The sequence below is a fragment of the Fukomys damarensis genome, unplaced genomic scaffold (genome assembly GCF_012274545.1).
Source record: "Fukomys damarensis isolate Sample0158 unplaced genomic scaffold, DMR_v1.0_HiC HiC_scaffold_16, whole genome shotgun sequence".
Classification (NCBI taxonomy): domain Eukaryota; kingdom Metazoa; phylum Chordata; class Mammalia; order Rodentia; family Bathyergidae; genus Fukomys; species Fukomys damarensis.
Genome location: NW_022900928.1, coordinates 127,519,554 through 127,533,469, shown reverse-complemented (window position 1 = coordinate 127,533,469; position 13,916 = coordinate 127,519,554). Strand labels below are relative to the sequence as shown.

The window sequence follows — 13,916 nt, the reverse complement described above, 5'->3', positions numbered from 1 at the left end:
TCATTCAGAGTTGTTTTTCTTAGTTTTAGTGCTGCCTGTGTAGCTATTTGATAAGCCAGTGTTCTAGTCTTATCTGAGGATCTTTCATTTATTACCGCAGAGCCAGATGCCCATCAGTTCAAATCTGTTTAGGTTGAAAAATAACTAAGCATAGCTGCATTTTAAAAAATTATCTTGCAAGAAAAAACAATCATGCTTTGGGCTATAATTTAAATAGAACAATTTTGCATCCTTGGCATTTGCTAGAAGTGAGAGGCCTAACTGAAATCCAACATTGAAAGATTTGTAAAGAGAAGCAAGCTAGGGGATAAGTTTAATAAAGGTTTTGTTTTCCAGATGCAGCATCCTTTTGATTCCTTCTTATCATTAAATTCTCTCTGTGTGTGTGTGTGTGTGTGTGTGTAGTTGAAAATGAACTTTGAGTGACTTTGTGATTTTAAAGAAAAGTCAAATTACATAAAAGATCATAATCAGTCCTTTTTAATTTAAAAGGAGGGGAGGGAGTGCAATTCTCTAGAAATTACATTTCAAAAATCCAAATGTGTTTAAAGAGTTTCAATACATTTGCCAAGCGGACAGCTTGTTAGAGAGAAAAGGTAAAAATTCTGATTGTCATTCGTCTTCCCAGGGACAAGAGAACAGCCTGTGCGCCCCTCCTGTGGGATGTTGCGACTCAGCTGCTCTGCTTGAGTGAAGAGCTTCCCGTTCACCTGTTCCTTTGCTTCCTCTCTTCCCCTGCAGGTCACCTACCTGGGGAAAGTCTCTACCACAGGCATGCAGTTCTTATCAGGCTGCACGGAGAAGCCAGTGATTGAGCTCTGGAAGAAGCACACGCTCACCCGAGAAGACGTCTTCCCAGCCAATGCCCTTCTGGAGATCCGCCCTTTCCAAGTGTGGCTGCATCACCTCGACCACAAAGGCGAGGCCACGGTGCACATGGATACCTTCCAGGTGGCCCGCATCGCCTACTGCACCGCTGACCACAACGTGAGCCCCAACATCTTCGCCTGGGTTTACAGGGAGATCAATGATGACCTGTCCTACCAGATGGACTGCCACGCTGTGGAGTGCGAGAGCAAGCTAGAGGCCAAGAAGCTGGCCCACGCCATGATGGAGGCCTTCAGGAAGACTTTCCACAGTATGAAGAGCGACGGGCGGATCCACAGGAACAGCTCCTCCGAAGAGGTTTCCCAGGAACTGGAGTCTGACGACGGCTGAACGAACTCACGATGCTCTGGCGAAGGCAGCATTGGTCAAGGAGCTCAACAGGAGAGATGCAACCATTCAAATTTGGGAGGAAAAGACTGCCAAACCATTGGCTGACCATGCTTTTTAAGTGCAGAGGAGCAATTCTAAATCTAAAGAAATGTATCATTAAAGTAATCCCGTGACATTGAAATCTGCTGCTGCTGCTGCTGCTGGGACTTTGAGGAGGGTGGGAGCATGGATGGGGAGGAAGGGTCTAGACTTCTTATTTTTTCCTCATCTTCCAACACCTCCTGGCGGGAGCTTTCTCTTCCCATTCTCACCACTCTCAGGCAAATATTCTGTGGCTGTGAGTGACGGACCATTCCAATCTGCCTTATGAAATCCAACAAGAATGTTTCGAGGCACTCTGGGTTCCGTTAAGGGTGGGCGGTGGAGGGGGCTAATGCTGCTGCAAAGCCACAGGTGGAGGGAGGGAAAGCTCAGGATGACTGAGCCCCTCCCATGCCGCGTTCAGACTCTCCTCAGTATGCAGATCAGCACAGCCTTCGTCCAGCTTTACAGCTAACAACCTGATAGTTGGCAGTTAGTTTGCAGTTAAAGATAATGCTTTATTTACACGAATATATCAAGTAGTACCCTCTTATTGTATTCACGTCATCTATTTTCTTAGAATACTTGCAACTACTAATAATCCCTTCCTTCCTCCTGCACTGCCCGCCCTCTTTCTCATGCCAGCATCCCTGTGAGAGGGAGGGGATTCTCTCATAACCTGCACTGCAGGACATCAAAAGGGAAGAAAACAAGGAAGCAAATGAAATAAATAACAAGCAAACCAACCAGGCATTTAGAAAAACAGCAGGAACCCCAGAGAAAAGCAGTGAGCTAGCAGCAAGTGAACCCTGCTCTTTTGGGGCTGTCCTTTCCTTAACCCTGTGTCTTGGTAACTAACTTGGCTAATGTCCTGTTGGATGCGTCCTTCACGGCAAACTTCCAGTCTGATTTGGGACCACCAGGGAAGCCTGGCCCCCATCACTTCATCTTGCACTCAGGCAGGGAGCGAGTTAGATAAACTTGGGCTGTCTACAAAATCCACGTCCATCTCAACCTAAAGGGACATCTTGCCTTGTTACCGTAGAGTTCCCCGTGCCCGAGAATTCTCGTTGCCCATTTGTTTATTATGTATCATGAGAAAGTCTCGCCAAGAAAGTACAGACTTCTCAGTTTCATGGATCTTTAAATATCGTGAAGAATTGCCATATGACTTTGAAAGCATATATGAAAATACGTGCATTTAAGGCTGAGAACTGATCCTCGCTTTCCCCTGTAGGATTGCTCCTTGATGGAAGTGTGTTTTTATTCCTTGTAATGTTAGGGGCGCTGGGGGGCACCTTAGAAGCCTTAAACGAGAGCTAATCTAATCCCGAGAGTGGGGGACTCAGCGTTTGGTCTGTGTAGCCATGTGTCTGTATCCTTGTCTCTGTGTGTAGGTGCGTGCCCGTGTGTGGGTCTGGCTTTCTTTCAGGCATGACCAATAAGCATGGAGTCATACTGAGGAGAACTCGTCTCCTGAGGAAATGCTTGGCGCTTTCTGACGTATGTAAAGTATTCCTTAGCAAACATGCATTCACTCTTTAATAAAATACGTTTGTGTTACTTTTAGGCATTTCATACTTTATGTGCACCTTTTTCAAGCAGTGGAAACAAAGTGTGCCGCGTAGATCAAATTGAGCAAATTGAATAGTTCTACTTAAAATATTTTGTACCCTTAGTCATCCCTGACCCATTCCTTGATTGTATTTAAAATGGCTTGTTTATTTCCAAGTATTCAGTTTCTCTTTGATTGCCGGTCTTATCTGAGATGGTAACATGTCAGCGATGAAAAGTGCTATTTCGTGAGCTGGACTTCATTCCAGAGGGGTCTCCTCCCAAACATTTCGCAGATGAATGCTAATGTAAAATCTCCCGTGCATCTTTGGTGTGAACCTGCCTTAAATCCTTGAAGTTGAGCTGTAAGTGATTCCTTCTGAGGAGATGCGTTCAGGCCATGATTTCTCAGAATAACTGCATGAATCAAGCAAGGCAGGTGGCCATGGTGCTTTTCTGTTTTCAGAAATGCCCTTCATGGAATCAGTAGCAAATATAATGGCTTTTAAAGTGAAAATACTAGTGCCTGGTAAAGACCTGAACTCAAGTGAGAATTACTGCCTAACTCCCCTGGCTGAAATGGCATTTCTCTCAAGTCAGACTTCTCCAAGTTTTATTTTACTCTATTGTCCTTGAATATACACTTAAAAAGAAATGAAAAAAAAAAAAAACAAAAAACAACAACAACACAAAACAAACCAGCCAGCATGTGTTTCAAAACAATGACTTTTTCCACTCTGAGTAAAAATTAGTTGAATCCCGAGTGTATACATGATTATTTATTGTGAAAAGCTTTTGCTAGTCTTTTTCAGGATTAAGTATGACATTCTGCATAATTGTCTAGAATAATATTGGCATGATCGGTAAGCAATGGAAAGATAAATACACAATGGTATCTTTCACCTAGCAGAAGAAGTCTTTTTGTGGCAGCCAATTATAATTCCTCTCAGAGGGATGACCCAACTTTCCATTGTTATTAAAGCTTTGAATTCTCCCTTTCTTGTTCTCTACTTGCTTTGCTAGTGGGTGCAAAGCACTCTGATGTCCATTAACTCCTGTGCTCCTCAAAAGAGCCCTGTAGGGGGATGTGCAGGGACTAGAGAAGAGCAACCCACTGAGAGAGAAAGGCTCGCCACTCGGCCAGGTAACACAGCCAGGATGCGTTTGTTGAGGATGGATCCCTCCTGTGCTTGGTACAAGGCTGTGCTTCTGTTAAGACAAAGTCCATCTCCTTCAGACTTTTCATTTCCATTCCTCCTGAGACCTTCTAACTTATTTTAAATTAGCGTATTAAACTCTTATGAATAAACATTTTCTACTGCTCATTTTTGAAGTACTTTTTAGAGTGGCAAGAGTTTTTTTTTTTTTTTTTCATTTTTAAGCCAAAGCCTAAGAAGTTTTATTTGAGCACAAATAAGAAATAAGTAATACATTGTCTTGTTTGGGTATTTTCCTGGCTGTGGAAAGATGCCTCTTTCATTTTTGTTTCTCTGTACACGTTGGAGTTCTAAATGCCTGTTGCATCCCATAGTTTCCCTTCATGTCGTTCATTTCAGTTTTCAACCACATATTTATTTATGTAATTATGTAAATGTCTGTTTAAATCTCTCCAGTGATGTTATTAAGATGGAGAATATGTCTTTTGGTCTGTATTTCACCACCAGCTTTTATGGCAGTGGTCTAGGCACCAGGGAGAGACTCATCATGACATTAATGTTAGCTAGTTGGGAGGACGGATGGAGGGACGCACAGACAGAAGGAAATGTCACTGTGTGTCTTCGATTCACAAATTCTAAGGCAGAACCTTGGAATATCAGAAAGTATCTTGTTGATTCCTTGCACAGTTTCTTTGAGGGTGAGCAAATAGGTTTTTACTAAATGAAGAATCTGCCCTTACCTAATACAAAAAGAACTGTGGCCACTTATAAATAGGAAAGCAATTGTTAGATATAAGCCACACAATTGAAACAAAGACACCTGCATTTAGCAGATCACAGCACATTTGTCATACAATTATAATGGTCACGGAAAAAAGAAAAAGTTGAGGGAGAGCATTCTTATTTTTTAGACCATCTGAAGCATATGACTTTAGGTGAGTTTTTCCCAAATTTATATTTTAGAAAACATTTTTTTTCCATCTGCCTTCTTTTCTGCCTTTTCTCACTTCTTTGCCTGTTCCACCCATTCTTCCTCTTTCCCTCTTTCTGGCTTCCTTCCTTTTCTGCTTTAATTGTTTGCAGTTAATATGACACATTCCAGACTTTCTTGGATTTTGTGAGGGAAGAGCAACTGTGCTCTGAATCTGAGATCACATTTGGTTAATTTGTCATTGGTGCCAAATGTGATAAGACTGAGAAACACTGCAGATTACCTTAAATTTCTCTTATGTAATTTCTTAGGCAGAGGAGACAGAGTGATGACTTGATTCTCTGTAGATTACTGTTTCTTAAGTATTCAAAAATGTACTCTGTCCATCCCCTAGATGTAACCCTAAACTAATTTAGAAGGAAGATGGAGCAGTGAAGATTTCCATGATTGTCAGAGATAACTGCTCAATTCTGATCGCTCTTCAAGAAACTTTTCTGTGACATGCCAAGATTTGCCTCTTAGAATAGTTTTATAGGATCCATTGTTCAGCTTGAATATGTGTGATGCAGAAATTCAGACATAGGAGGAAAAATAAGGAAAAGGGCATAAGCAAATTTCCTGAGCAGGAAAAATTTAAGCCTTTTTTGGACATTTGCAAATAAATTGTGTTTGTTGAAAATGAATCTAAGACAAGATTTTGTACACTTGAGCCAAGTTGACATTCATAAAGAGATTGGAGAAAAGTATTGCTTTTGGGTTTTACTTATGTATTCCCAATTGGGCATTCATCATTACTGAACAGATTTTGCTTTGGAAATTGATGGTTCTTACTCAAAAATATTCTCGTGTTTCCACTAAGTTTTCAGTAGCTCAGCTTAGAAGTGACTGTAAGATGTCACTCATATGATCTGAAAATGGAATTACTGAAGTAGAAAACATATATTCAATGCCTGTACAGTAAATTAACCAATAATTATCAATACTTTCATATAGCTTCTTTTAACAACTATTTTCTTAATAAATTTTTTTTTTCATTTCTGTAAGCATGTATGGTACAGCAAGATGGGATCATTTGAAAACTTTGTGAGATTTGTGAAATAAAACATCATACTATGTGAGACCTGGACTTCAGCTTGTGATTATGTGGCTTTAGTTGCCATTCCAGAAATATTTCGCCCTTGAGCAAAAAGCTGAAGAGAAAGACTTCAGGAAATATCCACTAACAAGGAAGACCCAAGAGTTGGCTGCATTCCATGGGCTCTTCTATTTTAAAATTCACTGACAAAATGGTATATATTTATAGCATATTACATGATGTTTGGACTATGTATCATGTGGAGTGGCTAATTTGAGCTAATGTATATGCATCATCTGATATAATTATTGTGAGAATAATTAAAATCTACTTTCTTGCAACTTTTAGGAAATTAAAATCACATTGGGTATCATCTTGTACCTGACAGAATGGCAAGTATTAAGAAGAGGTAGCACGTCCTGGCAAGAATGTAGAGAGAGGAAAGGAGACCCTTGCACCATGTCGGGAGGAGTTTATGTTGGTGTAGCCATTTTGGAAAACAGAATGGAAGTTCCTTCCAAAATTAAAAATAGAGCCAACATATGACCCAGCAATCCCACTACTGGGTATATATCTAGAGGAAATGAAGTAGCCAAGACATGTAACCAACATGTTGTCCATCAGTAGCTAACTGCATAAAGAACATATAGTACAAAGGCTGAAAAGCCTTAATGAAGGAAATCTTGTCATTTGTAACAACATGGATGAACCTGGAGGGCAATATTTTAAGTAAAGTAAGTCAGGTCCAGAAAGACAAAGACTCACTTACATGAGGAAACTAACAATGTTTGCATTATAAAATCAGAAAGGAATGGTGGTTACCAGGGACTAAGAGGTTGAGCGTTGGAGTGGTATTAGTTAAAGGATACAAAACTTCAGGTATTAGAGGAAAAGAAAAACAGATCTGCAGTACCCACATGGGTGCTATAATTAATAACAATTGATTATATCCATGTTCACTTTTTAATGTAAATTTAGAATCGGTGAAGAATAAGGTTCATTGAAGGTCTGAACATCATGATTCTGATTCCAGTTTTGCACAAAAACCAAAAATCTGACAAATTTCATCATGCTTAAAATTGGATTATCTTCATTTAGATGCTGCTATAGATATAGAAACATTTTAATCAGATTGAGATCTGGGATGGAACTAGACCTTTAATTTGGCATTCTCCAAATTATCTTATTGCTTTTTTCATTTTAATTGCAATAGCTTTTCCTAAAATTTAATACTACCCGTTTAGAAATTGGTACAGTAAAATCTTATTAATTTACACTAATTTGAAGCTTATGATTTCAGCCTTGAAAATGTTAAATTTTATGCTTATTTTTAATAAGCAAATAAATAGGATGAATAACATTGTTACTGGAATTGCTGCCTACTCAAGGAAAACACTGTTTGCACATAATAAAAAAGCAATTTATTAGATATGAGTAATTTCAGCATAAGTAGAAGCTGGCATGACTAAAATTTCACATTTGAAATGCTCATTCTAAACTGATCTTCTTTATTGAAGTAGTTTCTCCACTAAACAATGTATGGTTAACACAATCCTAGAATTTAGAGCATTTAAAGTAATAGACTTTTTTCTAAAAAAGTTCATCATTTATATACATCTTCCCCTTTAGCTGGTGTAAATGTTTAATGTTGTTAACCAAAAAATTAAAACTCTAAAGATGACTTTAGTTCTCCCCCTTTTCATAGAAAAAGAACTGCGAACAATCATTTTTCTGTATCTTTGAGCTTTAAGTTTTCTTTTTGCCACTGGTCTTTTTTTCTTCCAACTATCAAGAGCCAAAATTATTGTACATAATAATTCCTTAAGGAACTCGGTAACTTACCAAGGTCATGTAGCAAGTCAGTTGTGACAAGTATTTTTAGTGGTCTTACTTGTATTTAAGGTCAATGTTGTGCAGTTTTTCACGTCTATGAATTTATTTGTCATTGCATTGACCCACTGCCAATCTGAAAACAAACAGGATTAGCTCTATTTGAACCACGTCTGTGTAAGATTCCAAGGAGAATTCTACCCCCATTGTGTTCACCCTGCCCAGGGCTCTGTGGTGAACAGAGACAAGTGTCTGTTGGAAACTAGCTCAGTCTCCTAGAGCAAAGCATCACCCAGGGGACAGGAGTATTTTGCAATCCACCATCCAAGAAAAGTGCTGTGTGCCTACAGAGTATACAACTATCACAGTTCACCTTCAAAATAGCAGCCAGGAGTTTTATCCAGACAGGTTTTTGCATATTTGGGTGGGCAGTTTTGGTTAATATTGCTACTATTTTCTGAAATGTGATCGCTCGTTGATCATTTTTTCTCTTCTATTACTGCCCATTCTTACACTACATGGCCTATGCTTAAGGAGACAGTGACAGGAGTTAACATTTCAACTACACACACCATGCCAGGCACTCTCCAAGGGACATCTATGTTTAAGAGAATATGGTGTTTCTGGCTGAAAGAAGACATTTGTCAAAGGTCAGCCTGTTAGCAACAGAAGAGGAATTCAAGTTCAGAAGACAAGACCATCAAAACCTGGAAACTTCACTGCACCACATGCTTCACAAACCTGAAGAGGGTTCTTCAGAAACCTCTGTGGGGCCATCAACGGTTCTGAGTTCATCTTCTGGAGAAGGCCCATCTCATCTCATGGCAGTGGTTGCCTAACATCTAGCCTCAGAATCAAAACAACCGTGAGCCCTGATTCATCACATGATAAGTGCTGTTGTACAAAGAATTGCTTTTTAAGAACCAATTCATTGTTTCCTTCGAGATATTTCTCCTCTATTACTCTCGAGAGAAAGATATGACACAACCCACATGTTAGAAATCAGAATTCAGAAAATAAGACAGAATTAATTCAGATATATACTTTTGTTTTTTTGGATGTTTTGTTTTGTTTTGTTTTTGAGGCAGGGTCTCACTATGTTGTTGAGACTTTCCTGGAACTCCGTATATAGCCTAGGCTGGTCTCGAACTCACAGCGATCCTCCTGCCTCGACCCCGCGAGTGCTGGCATTACAGGCGTGAGCCACAACACCCGGCTCAGAGATATACTTTTTAAATCCCATGCCAGAAAGCCCTGGGAGCAAAAGATAAAGTCTGGCTAGATTTTTTCACATACATCCACTCCTTTAATCATTCATTCCTAGATGTGAGGATCCAAGGCAGATGTCTCATTTATTTCTTCTGTCTTAATTCTGCCACTGACACAGGGCTTTCCCAGTCCGTAAAGTGTCCTGGCCAGGATGGGCTGGTGTTAGACAGCAGCCTCTGCAGAAGAAAGCAAGAAACAGGCTGAGGTTCCACGCTTTGGTTTCAGTCAGACCAGCTCTGTCCACTTCCAGACATCTAAGTTTGACTTTTGTCTGCAGAATGCCTCCTAAGGAGCTGTAGTCACCAGCAACTCTCCAGTTTACTCTTCTAAATCAGAGCCTGGAACATGAACAAACAATCTCTAATCCTGTCTTTCTTCTTGGCTTCCAGAGCTTCTGTTGTTCTAAACCCAAATTTTACAATTTAGACTTTTGCCCAAAATATTTCAGGGCCTCTTTATTATCTGTGAGAATAATGAGTTGGTATCTTCCTGCCCTCTTCCGTTAGTTTTGTATTTTAATTGTGACATACAAGCTTATTCACAAGTGGGCTCTCATCTGCTATCCAAATCCTATTCTCTGCTGCCCCGGGGAAAGAATTTAACATCTCAGGCTTCAATTTCCTCATCTTCAAGTGAGTATACTAGGTGCCTCATTTTCAGGAGCAGTGAGAATTAAAGGAACAAATATATGTGAAGAATCTGGACCAGGGGTCAGCTCAGGAGCATACATCCCATGAAGCCATTGTTGAGTTTCCATTGTCTCTTTACACTCCTCCATCAGGACCTGCTGGAGAATCTAAACCGTTCCTTGCAATTTCCCAAGAAGGCTTAACTTGGCCTTGGCATGCTCTGCTCCTCTATCACTCAATGCTCCCAACTTGCTAATGACTACTACTCTCAAATTACAATAGCCTTTGAAGACCTAGCTAGAATTGCTTTAACATAAGCTGCTAACTTACTGCTAAGTCTACACCTAAGTCCTGCCCAAGAGTGCCAGGCTCTATTTACCATATGTTGTCATCACGAGTATAATTTAAACTTTCCTAGAGGCCGAATTGAATGTTTTAAATAGAAATGGTTGAAATTAAATTTAAGAGTGTACTTTCACCCAAAATATCAATAGTATTTAGAATTTCAAAACAAAATATAGCATGTACTAATGAGATATTTTCCATATTGATTTTTGCAATCTAGTATATATTTTACACTCTTATAGCACCTCAAATGCTCAGTAGCTAATATGATCAGTGGCATCTGAGAGAGCCAGCCCATCTCAGAGCTAATGCACAGAAAGGACTCCTAGGTGCTATTCAAGGAGTGGAATGTTGAATATGTATAACTCCCTCGGGTTCATAAATATATCGGTTTACAAGGGCTGTGTAACAAAATGGCTTAAACACCAAAACGTTATTGTCAGATAGTTTTGTTAACTTGAGGGTAAGATCAAGATATTGGTACTCTCTCATCTTTCATTTCCTTTTATGACATTAGTGTCAGATTATCACTGACTTGAGATGTTTGCTGAGAAGGACGAGGCTGTGAGGAAAAAAAAAACAGTTGGAGAATTTAAGAAATACAACTGAAATCAGAAGGGATGGCCCTTTCTGTGTGAGACTCCATCAGCCAGTTCTTTGAGGCCAAGTTTCCCAGGCTGAGCCAAGTTAAGTTTAAGCCAATTCCCCTGGTGGTACCCCTTGTTATTTTGAGGGGGAACTGGTGCTTTCCAAGTATCTCAATATGATCCAACTAAATTCTCCACATCACAGAGAAAAAGTCTTTGATGGCCAGAATTTGGGATTTGCCAATAATGTAGGGATCGTGGTGTGTTGCTGCATCTGAAGATCTAGGTCATGTGGTTGTGGCTCACTCCGCACCACAGGGAAGAATCACATTCCTCTGCCTCACTGAGGAAGAACATATTTTGCCAGCATTTAAAAAGCAGCTTCAATGCCACTCAGTTCAGATAAGCCCACACTGACATTCCACTGGCCAGCAACCCAAGAACTTCTGTAGAGCTGGGAGAATTTATTACTACAAAATACTTTCCAGACTGATTATTCAATTCTTTCTTTTAAAGGTCAGACTTTGTTAGATTCTGCTTAAAGTTTCCTTTTTTTTTTTTTCATTTAATGAATTGTCTCCCCCCACCACCACATAAGGCTTCTGCAGAAGACTTACGAAGCTTTTCCTTCTAACCTTCTCTCTGAAAAATTAATGAGCTTTGCAGTTCCATTCTACTTAGTAATTTTGGAAGTGCTAAAGTCAGTCTCTTTGTTTTTAGGCAAATCCAATGACTCTATACTATATCTAACCTCTATTGGTGGCTGTCTCAGGAAGTGCTTAAGGATATGGGATTTGGAGTAACATTTTGTAGGCTCAGAATGTATTAGAAAAGGTAACTGATCAAAATATTTCTGAGGACTTCCCTGGATGTGCCTGGGGGGACGGTCCTTAGATGCAACATGGTGCTTCATGGGCTGTTTTGTTCATGCTCACACCTCACACGACAGAAGAGGAAGGCCACTGGACTTGACTAGAGCATGGGGGTAGCATGAGAGAGCAGAGACTTTTAAGAGAATCAAAATAACAAGAGCAAATACTTTTCAGCATATATCAAGTGCATAACTCTTTGAACTCACCATTTCATTTAATGCAAGCAGAACTCTATGTAGTAGGATGCTTCTCACCCATGTATAAGGAGTTAACGTTGAGAAGGAAATTGGCTGGAGCCCATGACAAGTAAGCAACAGAGCTTGGACTGAGCTCAGCACACGCTGATCCTAAAGGCAGTGATTCATCTACACTATCCATAGAAAATCCAGTTAGCCTCACCCTGTGACCTCCTTCCCGTGGCCTCTCCGTCTCCTAGGTGACATTTCCAATAGATCAGCTTTGTCCAGATGAGACCAGAGAACACAGCACCTTTCTCTGGCCAGCTGTGGCTGCACCAGCATTTGGCAACTTTTCATATCTTCACCCTCCTTGTGCTGCTAGTGACACCATAGAGGAAGTCATTCCCGTCAGAACTCTTCCTCGAGGAGCATTCCCTCTGGAGCTCCTCTTATGTCATGAACTACATTTCAACTCTTCTCTTCCTCCATGCGCCTTGGAAAGCCAATGTTAAGCAGGGCTCACGTTAAGATTTAAATGCAAAGGAAATGATTACTATGTGCTTACCATGTAACAGACTTCAAGCTATTTACTGTTTGTAATTTAATGCCTCACAAAGACCTGAGGCAGGGGAAACTACCATTCTCCTTATTTTGTAGTTGAATGAAATAAGTTTAGAAAAGTTCTTATTATTATTATTGTTATTATTATTTTGCTAAACATCCACCCCAGGAAGGTGCTTCAACCCCTGAGTCTGACACCTTAGCAGCTTCTCATGGGAGTTAAGGCTCCTGGCCAGAATGTGGCACAGGACACATGCAGTCCAGGTGAGCCACAAAGAGGCTTCTGCCTCTGAATCTCTTCTAAGCCATGCCTGTCTGGGCACCATCTTTCTTTTTGGTCAAATAAAATACAACTTGGAGCCCATTTCAAATCTATCATTCCTCAAGGAAAGATGAAAAATCTTGGCAAGCCAAATAACACTTTGGCATCTTTACATAGTCCCTATTTTAATACCGTATGGTGTTCAACCCACTTTTCAGATAATGCTGAGACTCAGAGTTATTTCTGACATTTTACACAAAGCTACACTAAAACTGAACTTCACCCTTCTAATTTGTATGAAAGGTATTTTTGGTCAGTTATGACAAATGTTTGCAGTTCCAGCACTCTGAGTAGCTGAAGATCACAAGTTCAAGCTCAGTCTGGTGATTTAGTGAGACCCTGCTTCAGAATAAAAAATGAAAAAGGGCTGGAGGCATAGATCAGTGCAAAGACTCTCCATTTTATCACTAGTACCACAAAAAAAAGAGAGACAGAAAAAAGGAAGGAAGAAAAAGAAAGAAAGAAAAAGAGAAAGAAAAAAGAAGGACATATCTGTGGTACAAGAGATTGTGTGTATATTATTGAGAATGTGGATGTCTAACACATGTTGTTCTTTTCAGTTTTCCTTAAAATGTTATTTTCTCATGTAATCTATTCAATAGTAAAATTTCAGAACCCAGTAGAAATCAGTAACTAGAGAGGAAAGTGAGTGGATCCATGTCTAGTGCCACTGTTCAAATAATTAGATCACACAGAAAGAAAAGCACTTAAACTGTGCTCAGTATAGTTGAATCTGAACAACTGGATATTTGATCACTTTCCAGACCTTTTCATTTTATAAATGTGTTGTTTCATGCACTGCCATTTAATCAAATGTAGCATTTACTCCAGTCATCCTTGAATGATAAAATGCTATTCTTCGTAACGCCCCTAAAAATGTGGTCTAGTGTGACACTTTATTATTCAGTTTTTAAAACTCATCATTTTCAAGATCTATCCATCTATGATTACTATTTTTGTTCAAATCATAGAAGAATGCATCTCTGTTTCTAGCATTGCTTCCTTTACATGACTTTATCTTTGGTTTCCCAACCTTAAAAAAAGATGCTACAATTTTGTTTACTCCAGGGATAAATATTACAACTCTGATTTTTTTTTGAAGCTTCATTATAACTTCGTTGTAATCCAAGGAAACTTGTTTATAACAAAACGGAAAGGAAGAAGTATACCCAGTACATCACCATATCAAGAGTGGCCTTCTCATGGTGATGTGGTTAGGAGTGATTGTTTCTTCTACAATTTCCCCCATTTTGTAAGGAATATATAATTCTTATATAAATTTCCAGGAAATTTCATATGTGTATAT

At 39.6% G+C, this 13,916-nt stretch overlaps 1 protein-coding gene across 2 annotated transcripts in view; it reads left to right on the top strand.

The window, feature by feature from the left end:
* Positions 1 to 2,862, top strand: part of Pid1 (phosphotyrosine interaction domain containing 1) — a 304,514-nt gene extending 301,652 nt beyond the window's left edge. For both annotated transcript variants that reach the window (XM_010608134.3, XM_033764668.1), the window contains exon 3: positions 742 to 2,862. In XM_010608134.3, the coding sequence (XP_010606436.1) occupies positions 742 to 1,218 (477 nt within the window). In that variant the 3' untranslated portion in view covers positions 1,219 to 2,862. The remainder of the gene's footprint in view (positions 1 to 741) is intronic.
* Positions 2,863 to 13,916: the final 11,054 nt, after the last annotated feature.